The sequence below is a fragment of the Podarcis melisellensis genome (assembly GCF_964234715.1).
Source record: "Podarcis melisellensis genome assembly, chromosome: 1".
Classification (NCBI taxonomy): Eukaryota; Metazoa; Chordata; class Lepidosauria; order Squamata; family Lacertidae; genus Podarcis; species Podarcis melisellensis.
This window is the reverse complement of record NC_138528.1, coordinates 77,258,388-77,280,172: the sequence shown is the minus strand read 5'-3', so window position 1 is coordinate 77,280,172 and position 21,785 is coordinate 77,258,388. Positions and strand designations below refer to the sequence as shown.

Genomic DNA, 21,785 nt, shown 5'->3' with positions numbered 1-21,785 from the left:
AAAACCCACTTACAAAAAGAAACGTGATGTGTCTCATTTAGGAAGCAGACTAGTAGAGCAAAGTATGTGAGTGACTAACTGTTTCTCACCTTCAAACCTCTAACTCAAAACAAATAAAGCCAAAACTCATGAGTGAGAAACCAGAATTTTGGAACTATCAGACCTTGCCTCATAAGCATGTAAATAGAAACATTAGCACACTTTTTCCTGCTGTTAAGTTATTCCCTTAATGTCCTAATCTGTTTTTCCTTTACACTCTCCTAAAAGGCATTTAGTATTAGGTGTTTGGACAGAGGGGAAAGTCCTCTGAACACCATATAGAGATGTTCAAGCATTCCTACAGCTGGCTTGGCGGCTATGTATTAGAAGACATATTTTATTGAACTTATTTACATCTACTATTGCATAAAGTTAGGAAGTCTTGAAGTTACACAAAACCCTTCCATCCATCTGTATGAGGACAGCTAAACGAACTACCGTACATGTGCAGAACAAAACAAAACAAGACAACTCTGCTGAAACATCTCAAACAGAGCAACATTTGCTTAAAAAACCTTTCTCCAAGTTTCGGCGCATTCAAGAATGTGCCAAAGACTCAGTTAAGTAAGCTTTACAATAACAGTTTAGTTCCAATTACTCTTCTGATTCCTGGGTCAGGGTCTATTAAAATTAATTCAGTTGCAACAATACAGTCACAGATCTCTATTGCATCCACACCTTAACTCCCATTTATAGACCTCTGTAGTGCTTGGAATTTCAAGCAGTTCAGAAACCATTTGTGGTAAAAATAGAACATTTCCAAGAAAACAAAGATAAGCCAATGCGGCAATATGAGTAATACTCATAGTAGCTCAAGAGAGTTAGTTCTTATCAAAGCTGTCTGAAAAAATGTAATTTTTCTAATTTACCTCAATTTTGTCAGTCTTCGCATCTCCCCAGTAAAGTTTATTTTCTTCAAGATCCAACGCCAAACCATTAGGCCACCCTAATGATGTATTCACCAAAACTTTCCTCTCAGAGCCATCTAAATAAGCAGACTCAATCTTCGGATTTTCACCCCAGTCTGTCCAATACATATAGCTGTTGGGAACAAATAATAGGCTGTTTTACACATGCCTCCTCCTTACACACAAATATTTGATGAAAATATACTGCTGCAATTTCAAGTTGTGACATTTGCTGAGAAACTTTAATTAGTAGTAGAATCTGAAATTAGCAGTCTGTGTATCCCCAGAGCTCACAGGATTCATAAGCTGTCATTTTAAATAAAGGAGGAGATACAAAATCCCACTCAAGAAATCATGAAGGCTCTCACTACAACACAGGATTTGATGCTTGGCTATCCTAAATAGATAGTAATGAAGCGTATGGATTGGAAGAATGGCAGTGAATTCAGCAGAGACTAGCACCACCAATACAATATATCCTGCACTCTCAGAATATACAACATTTAAATACCTTCTTTCACAAGCCTAGAAAAGAAAAGCAGAGCCATCTCTTCGTTTTGTATCAATGATCAAAGATATGCAACACTCACCCCATCACAGGATTAAGCACTATTGCTCTAGGTTCATCTAGGTTTTCCGATATAATGATCTTCCTCGATGTCCCATTCAGCCGCGTAACCTCAATGCGATCGGTACCAGTGTCGGTCCAGTACAAGTTTCTAGCCACCCAGTCTACAGCTATGCCATCAGGGTGATTTACTTCTGTCGTCACAAGGGTTTGGGCTCCTGACCCATCGAGAAAAGCCCGACGAATGGCTCTGACATCATCATCAGTCCAGTATATATAACCCTCCACAGGATCATAGTCTATCGCAATAGCATGCCTGATATTATCTATTTGCAAAATGATGTCGGTGAAATCTGGCATGTCCAAGGAAATTCTTCGTAAATCTGTTCTTCTGGCAAGCAAAAGCACTTCTTCAGCGCCTGGGAAAAGGAAGAGAATCACCATTAAATAACCAGTAATTTCCATTATTTAAGTTTCATTTACTATTTAGAAAGCAATGCTGTAGAAGTTATGGAAAATGAAGACTGATAAGTGTGGTCAAATTTTGTTCTGGCACTATGTGGCATAATATTGAACCTGGGCTGCTCATCTCCTCAACTGATTTGAAGTACGGAGATGAGACTGTAGTGTCTGAACCCTAACACACATCTTCACCATTCCTATACTAGTAAAAGGGAAGCATAGCCAAAGTACAACACTGAAAAATGCAAGAAGGTGGTGATGAAGGAGCAACACTTGGGAGATTCCTTCTCTGATGAGGGCAACAGAAAATTCTGATACTCCTAATACATTCCCCCAAACATAACTTTATGAAGCCACTCTTCGCATTTTTAAAAATATAGTTCTCTATATACTTGAAAATACTTGTAGCAAATAAATACAAAATGCCCCTTATGCTAAGAGAACTTTAAGACTTCTGCTGAGGTCATTTGTTGGATAGGTGTGCTGCGTATAGATGCTACATACAATACTATGCCTCTAGGAAACAGCTATCGGCTGAGTTGACAAGTTTTGTGGGATATGATGTCTAGACATTTTCCCGTAGCAAATATGCTAGCAAATGAAATCATATCCTACTCTTATGAACCTTTTTTTAAAAAACGTTTATATGAAAATTCAGTATGTTTTTCCTTTTGCAATGGAATGACATTTGAGACATAACTGGGTTGTCTTCCTTTTTTCAATGTTAAAATATTACCCTTTGGGTACTTTAAAAATATTTTGCTCAACATTTGTAATACAAAAAATCATCTACTTGATTGTCCAAAGGTGGACACTGGACTTTCAAATTTCAGCAGGACCTTGTGCAAGGCCAAAATTCCTCCCCTCTTATCTTCTGTTCTGCTCAATTTACTATGCCACAGTTGTGGCACCCTCTGGGCCCAGTGCAGTAGAACCGGTTGTGCTGCTCTAAATCCATCCTTGCTTCTACCTTCCATCAAACATAACCCATCTGCCTAGAAATAGAAATCCCTCCAAGTGAGCTGTTTTCTCGCTTGGGCAGATGCTGCTCTAAACCACAGAGGAAGGTACCATTTTGAGGATACCTCTCTGCAATACCCTGTGCCCTTTGCTCTGGGGCAGGAAGGAGAGAGACAGTGCTAGACAGCAAGTAGCACAAGGAAAGCAGGAAATGGACAAACAGCCACTACTTTCTCCATGTGGCCAGGACATTCTATTCCTAATTGTCTGAAGCTGGCATCCATGTGCTAGCCTCATCCTTTAGAGAGAGGTCCGGAGGGTGGCAACATGAGAGGTGGCCTTCTCTGCAGTGGCTCCCCATCTGTGGAATGCTCTCCCCAGGGAAGTTCGCCTGCCGCCTTCATTATACACCTTTAGGCGCCCGGCAAAAATGTTCCTTTTTAACCAGGCCTTTGGTTGACCTGATCAACATCCAATGCCCTTTTGAAATGTGGCTCTTTGGGAGCGGGGTATTATTGGGTTATTGCTTTTATTGTTATTTTATATATTATGACCTTTTTATGTGAACCGCCCTGAGACCTCCAGGTATAGAGCGGTATAATAATAATAATAATAATAATAATAATAATAATAATAATAATAATAATTGGGGGCAGACCTCCTTGGGGTTTTTGTATGCTTAGCACAGACCCATACCTTGTCTATGAAAATTTCTGAAAGTGTGTAGGATTATCCCCACCTGTTTGTACTGTTAAGATTTTGTACATATTACAACCCAATTATGTTGTAGTTTTATTTTCCTCTGCAGAAACATGTGAACTACCGTATTTTTCACTCTATAGGGCACACCGGACCATAGGGCACACCTAGTTTTTTGGGGGGGAAATAAAGAAAAAAAATCTGAAGGCTTGTGGATAGCTTCCTGAAGCCTGGAGAACGTGAGGGGTTGGTGCGCACCCTTCATTTTTGGAGGGGAAAAAGTGCGTCCTATAGAGCGAAAAATACGGTATCTAGATTGTTAGTGGAATATAAGTTGAAGAAAACAGAAACTTTTTACAAAAATAACACTTGAATTTGTAATACATTCCACATCTTTCAACTGCTTTTTACTCTGTGATTTGGACAAAACTGGGGTGCCAGTCGCAGAGAGGATTCAGACACCAAGGTCTCCGCAAGCTTGCCGCCTTGGGATGTTCCTGGATCTGATGATGAAGCTGGATTATCAGGTTGCAACAGTGCTCAGGAATGCCTTTTTCCGAACTCTAACGAGTTAGGAGGTTGCAGCACTTTTCTCCAGACTCACACCTCATAATCATCCATGCTTTTGTAACTGTACAGTCCAAAAAAGTGGGCTGCTCAAGGGCAAGGAAATGGAGGGTGGGGAAGTAGAAAGGCCTGTGTGGCAGGGAATGGGAAGCACAAAACTGGAATCTCCTTCCTCGCATGGTCATTTGTATCCTGCCTCAGAAGCCCCTGATGGATTCTAAGCTAAGGAGACACAGCAAATAATACAGGCCTAATTACTGGGCTAAGAAATGTATACAGGACTCTGAATAATGCAGTGCAGGGATGGGTAATTTATAGCACACATACCAGATGCAGGCTGCCAAGTCCCTTTTACAGCTTGTGGGCTGGCGGGAGCCATGGCTGTGTGCAGCGCCTGAAATATCCCCCCGCAGGGTATGGCAGCTGACTGTGGCATTGCCACCTAAGCTCTGCAAAGTTATGTATAATCTCATAACTTTGAGAAAAGTCCAGGTGGCTCAACCAAACTGACAACAGGCACCACTGTTGCCATGACAGAGAGACATCAAGGCCTCAGAATGGGAAACAAAACTGCCCTGAAAGGCCTAATGGAAAACTGAAAAATAGCCTCTCTATAAAACAAGTTATATAATGACATGCCTCATGCTGAAGCTTCAAAGAATCTGTGAAGCGTGCAAAAACACACACACACACACACCCCTTGCAAGAAATAGTATGGAGGGAATATTTATTCAAAAGCAAGAACTAAATGCAAGAATGTATGGATATCTGTTTACATTCACAGTGGACCAGACAGGTGGTGCTTAATTTAATGGATAAGAGTAAACAGAATCATCATTGCCAGACTGGCTCAACTGAAGAACTAGAAAGGGTAAACCACATGTTAATATATACAGACATCAATGTGCAGACAGGAATGGAACAGCTCAGAGCTTTTGCAAAGCCCCTTTGGATGAAACTGATTATCTGGTCCCATTTTGGTTTGGATTCAAGCCTGGGTACGGCACCAAAGCCACCTTGGTTGCCGGGATGGATGACCTCTGTAGAGAAAGACACATGGAGTGTGCAACCTTCTCATCTTTCCTTTACCTCCTGCCAGCATTTGATACCATCTACCATGATATTTTACTGCATTGACTTTGTGGGTTAGATGGAGGAGACCTGTTAATTGGGTCCCCAAGCAGTTTAGGGCATTAAAGGCAAGTAACAGCACAACGCGGGTGGCGCTGTGGCCTAAACCACAGAGCCTAGGGCTTGCCGATCAGAAGGTCAGTGGTTCGAATCCCTGCGACGGGGTGAGTTCCTGTTGCTCCTGCCAACCTACCACTTCAAAAGCACGTTAAAGTGCAAGGAGATAAATAGGTACTGCTCCGGTGGGAATGTAAAGGGCATTTCCGTGTGCTGCTTTGGTTCACCAGAAGCGGCTTAGTCATGCTGGCCACATGACCCGGAAGCTGTACACCAGCTCCCTTGGCCAGTAAAGCGAGGTGAGCGCCACAACCCCAGAGTCGTCCATGACTGGACCGAATGGTATGGGGTCCCTTTACCTTTACCTAACAGCACCTTGTACTGGTGCTGCAGGTAGAAGAATTCTGCCCCTACCTGCCCTGTCTGCTCCATCTCATGGCACAACTGCCAGGCCTTTTCCATTTAACTCCCCCCCCCAATGCCTTTTTATAAAGCTTCTGGATGAGGTAACTACTGACTGGTGAGCTTGACATTGACAGCAGGGAAGGCCTTGAACAGATAATTCAACAGTCAGTCTGTTAGCATTTAGAAAAGGATGCTATGATTACTAAGACCCAGCATAGATTTCTCAGAAATAAAACCAATCTGATTTCTTTTTTTTTTTTATGGAATTACAAACTTGGTGGATCAGGGAAATCCTGTGGACATAGAATCATAGAGTTGGAAGAGACCACAAGGGCCATCGAGTCCAACCCCCTGCCAAGCAGGATACATAGTGTATCTTGATTTCAGTAAGGCTTTTGACAAAGTCCCCCATGATTTTTTTGTGAGGAAGCTGGTAAAATGTGGGTTGAATGAAATAACTGTTAGGTGGATTTGTAGTTGGTTGACTGACCGAACCCAAAGTGTACTCATTAATGGTTCCTCATCATCCTGGGGAAAAGTGACAAGTGGGGTGCTGCAGGGTTCTGTCCTGGGCCCGTTGTTGTTTAACATATTTATAAATGACTTGGACGAAGGAATTGAGGGGATGCTCAGTAGATTTGCAGATGACACCAAACTGGGAGGGGTAGCTAATGCCACAGAAGAGAGAAACAGAATTCAAAATGACCTCATTGAATTCAGGTTGCAGAACTGGGCACAAGCTAACAAAATGAATGTCAATAGGGACAAATGTAAGGTTCTGCACTTAGGCAGGAAGAACCAGATGCGCAAATATAGGTTGGGGGACACCTGGCTTACTAGCAGTACATGTGAAAAGGATCTAGGGGTCTTGGTGGACCACAAGCTTAACATGAGTCAACAGTGTGATGCAGCAGCAAAAAAAGCTAATGCTATTCTAGGCTTCATTAACAGAAGTATAGTGTCACGTTGGGCCAGTCATTGCATCTCAGCCTACCCTACCTCACAGGGTTGTTGTGGGGATTAAATGAGGAGGGAGAAAAGTATGCATGGTTCCCTCAGCTCCTTGGGGAAAAGTGGGATATAAATGCAATGAATGACTGAATGACTTAATATTTAGGGTATCTGCAATTATTGGAAGAAGGAAAAAAGAGGGGTGAGTGTGCACATACAGCCTAATGGCCCTTTCCAATGCAGAGAAACATGCATGTACACGCACACATCCCACCTCTACACAATTTCTCCAGCTTCCTTCCCACCATGAAGATAGTCCCACACATTTTCAAAGAAGCCACCTTGTGCCAATTTCTTATTTATGGAAACACCCTCCGGGCTCCTTTTTACATCTTCACAACTGTCACTGCACATATATGTTGACATCAACACACACACATGCTCAGACGTACTCTATTCCTTATCAAGATGCCCAACTGGAGTCCAACACAGTTGAGAGTCCAGGCTGCGACTGCTTCCATAGGAAGTGATATGCAATCCGTACAGCACTTACGTACCTACAGTGCTGGATTCAAAGCAACAGTGCCTAACCAGAAATACCAACCATTCCCCTAGAAAAACTAAAGCAGCGCAAGAACCCTCTCAAACTGCTGTTGTGGTGGTAACTCTAGGGAAAGCAGCTGGAGTACACAAACTGAAGTTTCCAACAACATGCTGAGCTACAAATACCAGATAGTACACGGTAGTCAAGTTTCCCCCGGTGTTGTTTAAAAGCCTATAAAATGCTAAGAACCTGAAAGGTTGGCTTGCATGTGTTGTTGTTGTTGTTTTAATTAATGACATAATAACTTCTGGTTCAGAGGAGACAAACAAAGGTAGGACACACTGTTCCAAAAAGTCATTTAGTGGCCACTACCAGACAATACCAATTTGCACGGTGACATTGGAAATGGAGTTTTCTACATCTTATATGTTTTACCAAGATTCTAAATGAAATTCAGAGTACCAGTAATTAAGGCTCGTCGTGTAAAGGGACTGTGTGGTGTCTCTGCAACTTCCAACGTGGTTCGGGCTGAGAGAGTGCTGGTTGTGAAATATTTTATTTGGGGTGGGGTGCAACCAGGACACTTTTCTTCTTCAAATTTACACTTTCTGGACTATCACCCAACTCACTTCTAACCTGTTGTGCTGCACACAGACTTTGAAGGAATACCAATGCTGAGTAATTTTAAAATGCTTTTTTTAAAAAAGCAATGCAAAATACAAACTGAAGCACATTTCTGAAACACAGAGCACATTCAACACAGGATACAAAACGCAGAAAGACAGAGTGTGACACAGGGGCACTAATCCTCAATTTAACCCGGGAAGAAGTACTCATCTGGGGCCTGACTCATCCTGAACTCAGACAGCTGGGCCTAGCTCTGTTGCTCTGACCTCTGTTCTCCAAGACAGCAAAGGCTGGATTCATGCTGCCTCCAACCAAGGTGAGCCAAGAAATAAACTCTGCTTCCTTCATTGAGCAAGATTTAAAAAAAATAATAATTCCATGCAATATAAAACAGACCAGAAAATGAATGCGTTTCTAAAATTAAGTGCATTCAACTTTCTCCAAATGAATTTCAAAGAAATTGTCATTTAACTTACCTTCCAAAGAATAAAAAAAATCTTAAATACAGTGGTACCTCGGGTTAAGTACTTAATTTGTTCCAGAGGTCTGTTCTTAACCTGAAACTGTTCTTAACCTGAAGCACCACTTTAGCTAATGGGGCCTCCCGCTGCCACCATGCTGCCAGAGCATGATTTCTGTTCTCATCCTGAAGCAAAGTTCTTAACCCGAGGTACTATTTCTGGGTTAGCGGAGTCTATAACCTGAAGCGTATGTAACCCGAGGTACCACTGTACAATCATTTTCGAGAACTACAGTGTTGTGTCTCTGACTTCTCCCTCACTAATAATTCAATCACATATCCCCCATTTGCTGGTCTGTCCACACCACCACTTACAATGCCTTAATAGGTCCCTAACCATGATTTGGCATTTAACATATTCCAAAAATTTCACCTTTCATTTAAGTCAAAGGAAATGTCTGTTCATAGAGCTATGGCACTAGTGATCGTTGTAAAGAATTATACTGTGAAAATGCAAGCCTGAAATTCACATCACAAATGCAGTCAATTGCAGGCAGATTTTTTTGGGGGGGGAGTTCACATTCCAAGTTAGCTAAGATTTTCCCACTGGCAATGGATTTTGAGACACCTGAAGGTCAGCTAATCCAAACCCCATGTCTTAAGGTAAAATTAACTGCATATAAAATAGCTTATATCAAATCCAGATGCTTAAAAGTCTATGTTCACCAGCTAATCTGGGTTGGTGCTGGAAAATTCCTTCCTGAGCCAAAACGGGGATCCAAAGCATTATTCAAGGCAAGGCATATACTCTTACTGTTTTTAAAAGTCTAAGTCTACATCCGTCAACTATTTGCCAGACAAAAAAAACAGGGAAAAGAATGTCTATGTAACACCATATGACCCACTTAATTAGCAAGGAAAAAAATGCATAAATTCCTTATGCTGAAAAGAGGGAAGCAAAAAAACTGAACTCTTCAGACTCAGCAGACTGAAGTTACAATTTTTGTTAAAGCAACCAACCTTCTCCTTCTACCACTTCCTCACTGTGCTACTAAATTGTCTTAACATTTTCTGTTTCCATTCCCAAAAATGTAACAGATCTTTTGTCAATCGATATGACAAAACTAACATCCATACAGGCCTAGACATTTTAATGAGCTGCATTTAGGAACACCTGCTCAGTGTAACTGAATTTGAAAGGAGAAACAAACCCACAAAACACAAGTGTTGGTCCATTTATCCTCCATCCCTGAGCGCTTCTCATTTTGTAGTTAATGAAAAGCCATGGAGGAAGCAAGACAAGAGAGGGATGGTTTGTAACTGAGATAGCAGTCCCTTTAATCCATTAGGTTTACATTTTAAAATATCCAAAGTAGGTGTCGCACTTTCAGAGATCGCCGCTTTGTGCCACTATTAAAAATTCATGTTTCAGCTCTGAAAATGGCAGCTGCATTCTATTTACAAAATTAACTCCAATCAGAGTTGACAGCAGCAAAGCAGCCCATCTCACCAGCTCAACAAGAGCTGTTTGTCATTCTCCCCTTGGCCCACTTCACATTTGACAAGTGACAAGACATTTATAATACAGTAACAAATGCTCCAATTTATTCACCCAACCTAAACAAATGTAGACAGCACTGGTTGCTGTTGCTAATCCATGCCAGAAAATGCCATGCTATTCCTTTCCCATTTGTCTGTCTACTAATCAGACTGGAACAATGCTCTCTTGTGGGTGCCTCGCTAACCCTTTTGCCTCTCTCCCTCCACTGCTAACTTTTTACAGACCCCATTTTACTGGGAGTGACTTTGGGGGTGGGGGAGTAAAGATTAGCAAATTCAAAAAAACTATCATTGGAAAATCGCACCTCCAATGAATAGAGAACACATCCTAACTTTTATCAGAACCAAGCTGATTTTTAAATGCCATGCATAGATGAGCCACATATAGATCTGTTAGTTTCTGAAACAGATTAAGTTATTTGGCAAATTTCCTCTGCATATTATTGTGGGGAATGTTGTTCTATATCATGAGCAGGATATCATGTTTGTTACTATGATTTGCATTTTTGTGTTTTTATATTGTGAGCTGCCCTGTGATCTTTGGGTAAAGGGCAGTGTAGAAATTTAATAAATAACAATTCACATACAGAATTGCACAGGGAGGAAATTAACAGGATCATTGTAGGTTGTTTTATTTTGCTCAAGTAAGGTGCATGGCAAATGCCTTGATTACAAGATCTAACAGAGGAATTAAATGCCAAGGTCTATCACAATCTGTGAAACACCCTTCCTCAAAATAATACAACTTGTTGTCCTTACTAAGACATGGGGAAAATATGCATATTCAACACTTACAGTCAGATAAAGAAACATCAGCTAATACAACTAGTACAAGCCCTTCCTTTAATAAGGAAAATTATTTATTACTATCTTGGCAGTGGTTTAAATATGATTATAAATACCCGAGTTTAATATAAAACTTCCATGTCTTTTAGTGAATCCAGTCTTACCATTAAAAAAATGGGCACGCCCTTTATGAACCCAATATTCAGTAATTATCAGCACAAGTCCCTCTAATTCTAAAAAGAGGTATATTGCATGTTTCCATTTTCTCCACTAGCCACTACAAGCTTGATGCAAGTTTTGATTCTTCTTGGATTTTTGTGTGGAAAAAACCAAACCAAACAAGCAAACTGGTTAGATGACGACTCATTAACAACCAGTTAAAATGCCCACAGCTTCCCTTTTGAGGAAGTGTGTAATAGCCCAGTTCAGACATTCCTATCTCAGTTTATTATGCCAAGATATGTCCAAACCTCCTGCTTCTACAGAGTCCTTTTGCTAGAGCTGCAATCACCAAGAAACCTGCAATTAATCAGAGTTTCCTGTTTTGTTCAAATCAGAAAACTATGGTTACCAGCTTCAGAACAAGCCAGGGTATTAGACTAACTTCAAACTGTAGTTTACTATCCTGATCTGTTCCAAAGCTGGCAACCAAAAATCAGAAGAAATGGAAAACTGTGGTTTATTAGAGACTGCTTGGTTTAAAAACAGTGAAGAGAAGATATAAGAGGCAGTGTGAGTGCATATCTCAACTTAATCAGCTGAGGTATGATTGCCTAAAATACAATAATGATGGCTGTGGCTCCAATACACTCTTCTCCTCCACCCTGCTGCTTATGAAATAACACTAGAAGATTTACCAAAGTTTTCAGCAACTATACCCTGTTTTCTCGTTTGCATTCTTAACTAGACAAAAAGTTATTTCTTCAAATAAATGGTATGTAAAGATAATCACTGCCTGCATCTAACGCGGCATCACATCAGCACAAGGATTTATGTTTGCATGATGGAACTTTCTTGACTCTCCTCCTGCTCACTGAAGTTCCGCTATTGCTCCTGCCGTGTGTCCCTGAAATTTGTTTTGAGGGTTACCCCAATCCTCCAGAGTATATTTGAGGAGGGTGTGGGGAGGGATAGGATAGGAGGGACTATGCTGTTGTGCAAGCGCAAATCCTTGTGTTGACGGAACACATTAGTCAGATACTTCCCCATAAAATTGCCATGCAAATACATGAAAGCTGCATTTCAATTCTGTACCAGAAAATATCCCACAAGTTCTCTACTGCACTTTGATACAGCATACGATGTTTTCTCTCATATGGCAAATATTAGCTTCAGGAGGAGATTTAAAACCAGAGGAAATATGCAGGGCAAAGGATTAAAAAAGACACCCGCATACTGGCTCCATTCCAACTTTCTGGTCTGCTGAACTTAACATACATACATAACACACACACACACTTGTTAATTCCTGCAACATATTTAGTTGTACCCCTAAACAAAGAGGTGAAAGAGAGGGTGCTGAAGAAATGTATGTGCATAAATACATATTGAAAGGCTCTGATTCTTTAGGGAAGCCCACAGTGACCTGTGCAGGTTGTAGCAATGTGAGTTCAATTTGACGTCCCGGTCATTTCTTCCCCTCTGAGTAACGGATTACAGCCAGCCTTTGGCCACCAAGGAGTTAATTAATAATAGCAGGAAAGCACGTGTGGACATGGCATAAGGCAGAGAGCCACAAAAGATGTAGAGCTTGGGAAAGAAATAATCCACAAAACTGAACCAAAAAGCCACATTCTTATGCAAAACCAGACTTCCTGTTCCCATCCCACTCCCCCTTCGCCCCACTGACAGAAAGCCTTTAAAAGAATGTCTGGCCCAACAACAGAAAGGTGCTAGCCATATAAATAGTCACTCATTTCTGTATCCTTTCAGCCAACCTTCTAAATGCCCACTGGGGCAGTTTCCCATTGCCAGAAACTCAAGGTCAATATGAAAGTTTTGAAGTGCTTGTCCTGAGCATTCAGGAACAGTTCCTAAAGCAATGAAAAGAGAGGTGCTTTGGGGGGGGATCCTTCTTACAATGCAGTGGAGAGCATGCCAGTAACACAACTGAAGCAGGAATATGGGAACATGTCTTGCCTTTAGCAGACAGAAAATAAATGCCCCCACAAAACTAACTTATAGCAAAAATCACAGGGATAGGGAGAAAGGAGGAGAATTTAGTGGGCACTGACCACAATGCTACATCAAGATCTAGAAAGCTGTTCCTACGGGGATTGTTGCTGTTGTTAACCATTTCAATAATCAGGATTGTATCCAAGAAAGTTATTGCTCCTCCAGCAATGGGACTTCCTCTCCTCCCCCACCCCCAGCCCCCCAATCTGCACTAGAGCAACCCTGGATACTCTGCAGCAAACGCTGGAATCACCAGAGCGGGGTGGGGGGAGGTTCAGGGGGCACTCAAAGGAAGGAGAGGGAGAGAAAATTCCATTGCGCAACAGACTGTGAGTGCAGTGACTTTGTTGGAAATAGCCCTCATGGTCCACAGTACAATAATTTTCACCAAGCAATGCATGTTGTGATACTTAGAATCATAGAACTGTGGAGTTGGAAGGGCACAAAATGGTTGTCTAGTCTAGTCTAGTCCCCTGCGATGCAAGAATCACAGCTAATCTTCCAGGCTTCCTGTGATTTGGGGGCAGGGTGTTATCCTGACATCCTGCAGTGCCAAAAGGAAAGAGGAAAAGGCATATTCTGTCAGAACCCCCTCTCCTCTCAACACACGAGGGAGGCACCGAGGCTCCGCCTCTTTCCAGTTCTTCCTTTACTTGAGTCCTACACGGTTAGGCATTTGCTTTTGGTAGTGCAGTTCTCCCATTCACAATGTTCGAATTTCTCTCAGGAAAAATGGCTACTCGTCGTATCGTATGCACATATGAATGTGTTCCACTTTGTGCTGGTGCTGCTTCTGATGTGGTTGGGGGTCCCCAAGGTGGGGTTACTGCAAAACATCTACAGAAAATCGTCCATTTTCTTGCAATAAAGAAGGAGGAAGACACTTGCGTCAGGTCCAGAACAGCAAGATTTGCAACTAATGAGCCCCGTCAATGGAAGCCCGCACAGAGACTTTTGTTTGTTCAACAAGGCTTCTCCCCTCTGCCCACCTGCTCCCTGCAACTGGTTCAGGGATGGGGGTGGCAGCAGAACACCCTAGAACAGCATCCACGTGGAGGAGAGGGGACAATCGCTCTGACTGGCAGGCTGAATGACTGTAAATAATATGATGTTGAATTCTTCCTCTTATTTTTAAATACAATGGCAACACCAGCTAGGCCATTGATAATTCGCCTACTATTACGCACAAAATCCTCAACAGCCATGCTGCTAAAAAAATCCAAGACAAAATAATTCTCTGTGTGGACCATTCCCCTTTAACCTAAGTGAAGCTTAACTAGGGTTGCCATATTTCAAACAGTGAAAATCTGGACAAGTTGTTGAGCTTTTTTAGCAAATTAAGAAAGAAAGAAAGAAAGAAAGAAAGAAAGAAAGAAAGAAAGAAAGAAAGAAAGAAAGAAAGATCGCCAAAAACAACACTGCCAACATGGGTTGCCATATGTCCAGATTTTCCCAAACATTTTAGCAATTTCCGCCCAGACACTGCTTCCAACTGCAGTATTCCGTATATGTCCAGGAAATTCCGGACAAATGGCAACCCTATCTTAACATTAAATCCAAAGCACTAGCCCTCACAATCCAAGATTCAGCAAATTTCCCTGGCACATTTCTCTCAAACATAACACACATCATTTCTGGTTTTCCAAAACCCGTGGACTTGGTCATTAAAGACCATATGCCAACATATCCTTATGGACACTTAATATATATTCTTCCATACTTTGATTCTAAAACCAGAAGTTCTAAAGCAGCCCTAAATTTGAGAGAAATACATAATTTTTGTAATGCATGAATGCTTTAACAAGGGAGTGCTCACAAATTAACATTCCAAAATGGTTGCTTGCATCCAATTTTTGTTCCCTACATACATAAGGAGGAGTTGTAAAAGAGATGGGGGTGGGGTGGGGAGAAGCAGCAACAATAGAGGAATGCATTCTTTGTGGAAATACAAAATTCTCTTCTCATGCTTATAAAATTTGATGTGGTTATATATTTTACTTCTATTGCCTCCATACTTTAAGCTAACCTTGAATTCAGTTAATATGTAGGCATCTTTTGTAGACTTAGGACTGAGCTCTTGCCAAGTGAATTAAGTGCAACAGACAGACTTCAAATACATACATAAAAGACCCTGTTAACAGGGAGGGAGGGAATAGCTTGGGATACAGAGAAGGAAGAGTAATACACACAGAGAAAACACTATTTAAATAACTTCTCTAGACTATACATCAGAAGTAGCTAATACAGCCCCTTTCATCTCCCATCACTAAGTATGGCCCTGAACACTGGCCATACTTACTGTCTGGGGCTGGTGTGAGTTGTGGTCCACAAAAACATGTGGATGGCACCATGTTGGCTACCCTTGTTGAAGAGAAAAGAAGGAATTAACTTGTCCAAACCAACCTCAAAGTGTCTCAGTCTTCTGGTACTAGTCTAGAACTCTCTTGAGCAACAATTTCTCTGGCCACATTACTTACCCGCTTTGCAGGTCCTGCCATCTTCTTCAAGTTGGACTCCAGTGGGACAGTTACAGCTGTAAAAGGGGTCTCTTGGAGATAACAGGCACAAATGGGAGCAGCCCCCATTATTATCTTCACAGGGTGTATGAACTTAAGAAATCAGAAAAGAGAGAAGAGCATTTTACATTTTTCCAGAACGCTGAGGAGCTTCAATTCTCTGAGGCAAGCTAAAAATAAACATTTCTTAACAACTCTGAACATAATTTAAATATATATACACGTGTGGTTTTTTTCTGTATATTACATTTTGTAGAACACATCTTTCCTAAAGTTTAAGAAGAATATGCAAGACAGGAATTTAATGCTACAAACTGAGGCTTAGAAAGATCTCTAGAGAAGCAATTCACACAGTGCATGTGTACACACTGACTTTGCCTGGGAAAACCCTTTTAGGTTGCCTGACCACCTTCAAAATGTAGTTTAGAAACTAGGTACAAAAGTTGTTTAAAGGCAAAACTGTGGCTGGAATGCATGATGCAGCTTCCCTTTAAAGAAGATGCGAGCTCAGCAAATTACTCGTACGAGATCAGAAAGTAGCTTGGGGATTCTGTGGAGCAACTCCTGAAAATGTTGTAGAAGCTGCTAGGAGCCGTGTAAGCCTGAGGAGAATGATCGCCTGCCACAGTCCCAGGACTGTTAAAGAGATTTCCTGTGGCAGCTTTAAAACTCCGTTTGCACAATACAACTTGTATTTACTAGTACCAAACACAATTGTAGCAAATATATCAGTCTCTCTCCTTCCACATACACATATTCATAAGGCCAATCCGTTTTTAAGTTGTGTTTTATTATAGTTGATTTTAACACCTCCTGGAAATAATCTCACTGGATTATGGCAACAAAAAGAAAGGCAGCCAACAATACAAAAGGGGGTAACAATTCAAGTGTGCCAAGAAAATCAGACGCCAATATTCTGTGCACTCCTAGATTATCACTGCCTTGTGCGTGGGACATAATCAGACCAGCAATATGCAAGAACCATTTGGGGGGAGGTGGAATCCAAATCCGATCCTAGTCAAGAGACAATGGCATCTCAGCTATTTCTAGGAGATGGTATCTCCATATGCACCAGGTTTTCCTCGCTACTGGCCAGAAATACTGTGACCCAAGGGCGGGACATTCCCTCAGCTGAGAGAAATGTCAAGAATTTCAGAAAGCACCACACAACCCCATCTGGAACGCTAGGACGAACTGTAGCAGTGCACATACTCAGTGCATTTTAGTGATGTCTTGCACCTGTCTCTCGGCTAGAGCAGATCTTAAATTCTTTTGTTTACTCCACAGTGCTTTGCTGTCAAGCTATCTTCCCTATTCAAAGTACAGCCAGTACCACATCCAGAGACCAAATATTTCAGGTTTATTAGATTCAGGACCCAAGGGTCTGCTAATACTTATCTCTAAATCATGAGCTTACTGTCTACTTTCCCAATAGCATCTACAAACTACAATATTCTGAACAATGAAAAGGCTGCAAAACAAGACCACGGTGTACCATATGTTCCATATTTATTTTTATTTTACACAGAACCTCCACTGATGAAAGATAGAGGCTCCATCTACGTTTCATATTTGAGCTCCTAAATCAACTGCTGCAAAGTTTCTCAATAGTTATATTGATACCTGGCATTAGTATTCAATATTCAAAGTGGAAAACAATTCCTTAGAACAACCATTTTAAAGAATGGCAGAGGTGGTACTATGAACAATCAATTTTAGATAAAAGCCTGAGCAGGAAAAATAGCTTGGAAATATCTTCAGAATAAAGAAATTCTATTTATTTGACTTTGCTTCCTAGCACAAAAACTAGGAATCGCCTGCATTAGCAATCTGTGCTAATCTTATCTTCTGCTGTTCTGCTCCATAAGGTTACCTAGAAATTCACTCCATCCCCACAATAATTAATAATTATAATTAACTGACTATACATTGTTGCCTTTCTAGGCTCTGCATTTGGTATTCATTTGTATGGCTCTAGCTTGTCTGATCCCTCTGACATCAAAGCAGCTAAGCCAATGACAGCCAAAGAAATTGTGACATCACCACCTGCAAAGCTCCTCTGAAACATCCCTGACATCAAGAGGTGGAAAAAATCGAGGAAGTTACTGAAGAAGTCTAGAAGTCAAAGGATGAGATGTTGCGTGCAGAAGAGCTTCAGCTTGCTTCCAAGCAATTCTGAGCTCGTTGGCTATATACATGCTAGTGTTCAGTAAACATAGAGGCAGAAAAAACAGTTGAAAGCACCATGGCACATAAGTCTGTCAAATCCAGTATTTGAGGACATGATAGTTAAAACTCACACAGCCAAGCTAAATTTCTGCCTAACCTGCTATTCATTCACAATGCTTGCTAACATCTGCATCAAAGAGATGAATCATTTATGTTCTCTCTCTGAAGTTCCTGGGTGTTCTCCCAAAGTCCCAGATTTAAAACCACACCCACTCCACATGCCTAAACTACAGCAAATAAATGTAGGAAACGTACAATACGGCTGCCTTTCAGGGCTCAAAACCTGGATGTCCATTGGCGAGTATAGTGCACTTAGTATTTCTCTCCTTTTCTCTCCCGTCCTTTTGTTGCAGGCATGAATGGAGCGAGTCTGCCAGTCCGTCCAGTACAAAGTATCCCCAGCCAGCGTCAGTGCAAACGGGTGTGTGAGGCTACCTTCCACAACTTTTTGCCTAGATTTGTGGGAGGAAAAGCATTTTAGTTGCCATAACGATTCCATGAGCCAAGATGTGAGCTCCTTAAGGGCTTCAGTCAAGATTTAAATAAAAGACAACTAACTTCCATAAATAGCAGCACATCAGTTCACCTAGAGCAGTGATGGCCAAACTCGGCCCGCCAGCTGTTTGGGGACTACAACTCCCATAATCCCTAAACAGCTGGAGGGCCAAGTTTGGCCATCACTGACCTAGAGCTATCCCAACCATACTTCAGCCCTCTCTGCTGAATCATCACACATGCAAAAATATATACATTAAGGCTGCAAATTATTTTTTTTTAAAAAAGGCACATGGGTGTGCAACCATTTTTCTAAGCCTTCAAACACCTTGCTCTTTTTGTAGCAATAATTAGTTCCAGCTGATTTCTGTTACAGTAAATTCAAGCCACTATGCAGAATGCAAATTGCTCTGGAACACCATCAAGCCAGTAACAGAGCGAGTGACTGTGGCAGCCTTTGCAGCATAAAAGGTTTACTTCTTTCAAGCTTATTTAGCACTACCGAAACTAAAGCACACTCAGACATGAAAATAGCCTGTTTGTATTTTCCATTACTGCTCTGAAATAATTTATTAGTTTGTAGTATAATATGAAAAGCAGCTTCATTTCCTGATGCAAAGGAATTGAGTTGACCACAGAACATGGGCATGTACTGCACAATGTTCAATGCCCAAGGCCAGGGATTTCTCAAAAGAGCCCATAGGGGGAAATCTAGAGTATCTCAAACTAACTGACAGCAATGCCTACCAGGAGGAGCAGACAGGAATTCTGAATCTAAATATTGTTACACCGTACAGGGCCGCTATCCTTGCTTAACGCAGTGGTCTTGAGGAGGGGTAGAGGGTTCCCAATATCACACTTGCTTCCTGGATCCTTTCAACAACATCCCTTAAGTGTGTGATACAAGCTAACTGCTAGTTGTTGCTTTTTACAATCCAAGTGGCAAAATGCGCCAATCAGATGTTCTGAACTATAGCAACATTACTTTATGGCAGCATTATTTTTTAAAAAGCAACCCACTGTCAAACATATCTTCCTTTAAAAGAGCAAGCACCAGTAAGTCTGAACACAATGAGAGTTTTGGGTTTCATAGCAAATGTATGGTTTGATGATGAAAAACCTTTACAGTGGTACCTTGGGTTTGCATATGTCCTGGTTTGCAAACATTTTGGATTACAAACACGTCAAACCTGGAAGTGCGTGTCCCAGTTTGCAACTTTTTTTGGGATTAGAACCCCCCCTTTGGGGGGGGAATTACGAACAAATTTTGTTTGGAGGCCCCACTGGCGAACGTGCGCCTTGGGTTACAACCTGTTTTGGTTTACAAATGGACCTCCAGAATGGATTATGGTTGTAAACCAAGGTACCACTGTAGTCAGACAGTTTGAGAAACGTAAAATTTATGTGAGGAGGAAAGAACACGAACACACATGCCACATACCTGAAAGAGCCGTCCAGATTTGCTCTGTGAATGAAACTCAGTTTTGCATCAGCCCAATAAAGCTTTTGTTCCTCAAGATCTATGGTGAGTCCATTAGGCCAGTAAATGTCAGAATCCACAATTATTTTCCGAACACTGCTGTCCATTCCAGCACGCTCTATTCTAGGTGTCTCCCCCCAGTCTGTCCAATACATGTACCTAGAAAGTATTAAAAATACAAGTGTTATGGTGGCGGAGTAGACTCCTGAAGTTCACGTGCCTCTGAAATCTAAAAGGAAAAACTGTCAGAATATCAAAGGTTCCTTTAAAACTCGAGCACCATCTGTTTAAATGTTATACCTTAACTGACTGGTTCTAGAACAAAGTGATGAACCTGCAGGCCAACTTGCAGACCTCTACTTCCTTCAGTATGCCTCCTCCCCCAAGAAAGGTGACCACGGATCCTGATAATGTTGCCCACCCCCGATCTAGAAGAAAAAAAGTATTGCCTAGAGTGCCCTGAAAAATTGACTTGAAAACAGACTCTTACCCCCCCCCCCTTTTTAAAAATCTCTGTGGATTTGCACAATGGCTCTGGTGGAACCTCTAAGCTTATGTTAGCACAGATTTCATAAGATGCAAATAGCTACATGCTGCATTCAATCTTCCAATCTACAATTTTATTTTCAGTGGCGTAATATAAGCTCTTCCATGTAACACAAAAATTAATATTGCACCTGGTTAAACAGAAGAGTTGAGCAACAACTTATTTATTATGCACTTCTGGCAATTAATCAGAGACAACTGAGCCAAACTGACAATAGCACAAGAACCTAAATTAAACTGGTTTATATATGCCAAAGAATACAGGTGCAATGGATACAAATTATATACAAACAATAATGCCTATGCATCACATTTCACATCTAATTTTATAGTAGTAAATTACCTATTACTAGGCAGCATGCTGACATTAAGGATAGAAAGATAAATGTACTGTATACTAGCAATAAATTCATGCTGAGGCAGATTTCACACCCTTCCTCTTAACCTTAAGATACCACAGCTATGCAACAGGGGACAATATACTTTCCATTCAGGAATCAAGTGCATGGACTTTTAAAACCTTAAAAAAACAACAACCCAGGAGTGCTGTTCCACAAGAAGAGGGATTTTTCATTTGTTAGCTTGTGTTTATGCAATACACAATGTTCCTCCGAGATACAGAGTGAATAGACAGGTGCAGAAAGAACAACAACTCTCTAAAAATTAAACATGTCAGGAAAGGAAAAACAAACTTTGAGAAAATGTAAATGATTTCTAGGCTGTTTCAAATTTTCAACTGGAGGATCACCTATAGACTGAAGACAGACACTTTGCTAAGTCCAAAAGTGAATGTGAAGTTCCTTCTATACAAAAGTAATTTCCTCTCCTAACGAAACAAGGTTCATCTACCCAGCATACAAGAATACAACATAAACAGCAAGGCTGTTAATTTCATTGTACACAGGTTGTACATTGACAATAAAGATATTACAGTGGTACCTCGGGTTACAGACGCTTCAGGTTACAGGCGCTTCAGGTTACAGACTCCGCTAACCCAGAAATAGTACCTCGGATTAAGAACTTTGCTTCAGGAGGAAAACAGAAATTGTGCGGCAGCGATGCAGCGGTAGTGGGAGGCCCCATTAGCTAAAGTGGTACCTCAGGTTAAGAACAGTTTCAGGTTAAAAATGGACCTCCAGAATGAATTAAGTTCTTAACCTGAGGTACCACTGTATCATCATTATTATTATTGGTCTACTTCACTGTTTTGTTTTCCTTACATGAGGAAAACGTTGTTGTTTTTAAAAATCAAGGACTACTTAGGTCCTGTGAAGAAAATTCACCAACTACTTAACATTTATACTCATTGTTGGCATACTGAGGTTGTGGTCGAATCAGTTTGTGAAGCTTTTCCAGAAAGTATTGTTAAAAAGGCCATACAATGGAATGCTAGGTAAACACATCAAAGTGTTCCTAGTTAAGGTCAAACATTCCCAAAGACAATAGGAAAATCAAAACATAATACCAAATCCTACACAATTTATGCAGCTATTGTAGTCTACTTACATTCTTTTCCAAACAAGTTGCAATCCAAAGCGGATAAAAGAGACAAGAAAAAGGCATAACTGTTTGATATGGAAACACTGTCATTAAATGCACGGGGAGACAATGCTAGTAAAG

General features: G+C 41.1%; 1 protein-coding gene across 1 annotated transcript in view; it reads right to left on the bottom strand.

Moving 5' to 3' along the window:
• LRP5 (LDL receptor related protein 5) overlaps nt 1-19,774 on the bottom strand; it is a gene marked incomplete at its 5' end in the record, with an annotated part of 72,549 nt that extends 52,775 nt beyond the window's left edge. Inside the window, 5 exons of the mRNA XM_081919143.1 lie at nt 909-1,080; nt 1,538-1,934; nt 15,377-15,508; nt 17,900-18,096; nt 19,581-19,774. Coding sequence (XP_081775269.1) covers nt 909-1,080; nt 1,538-1,934; nt 15,377-15,508; nt 17,900-18,096; nt 19,581-19,774 — 1,092 coding nt within the window. The remainder of the gene's footprint in view (nt 1-908; nt 1,081-1,537; nt 1,935-15,376; nt 15,509-17,899; nt 18,097-19,580) is intronic.
• Between the last annotated feature and the right edge of the window lie 2,011 nt (nt 19,775-21,785).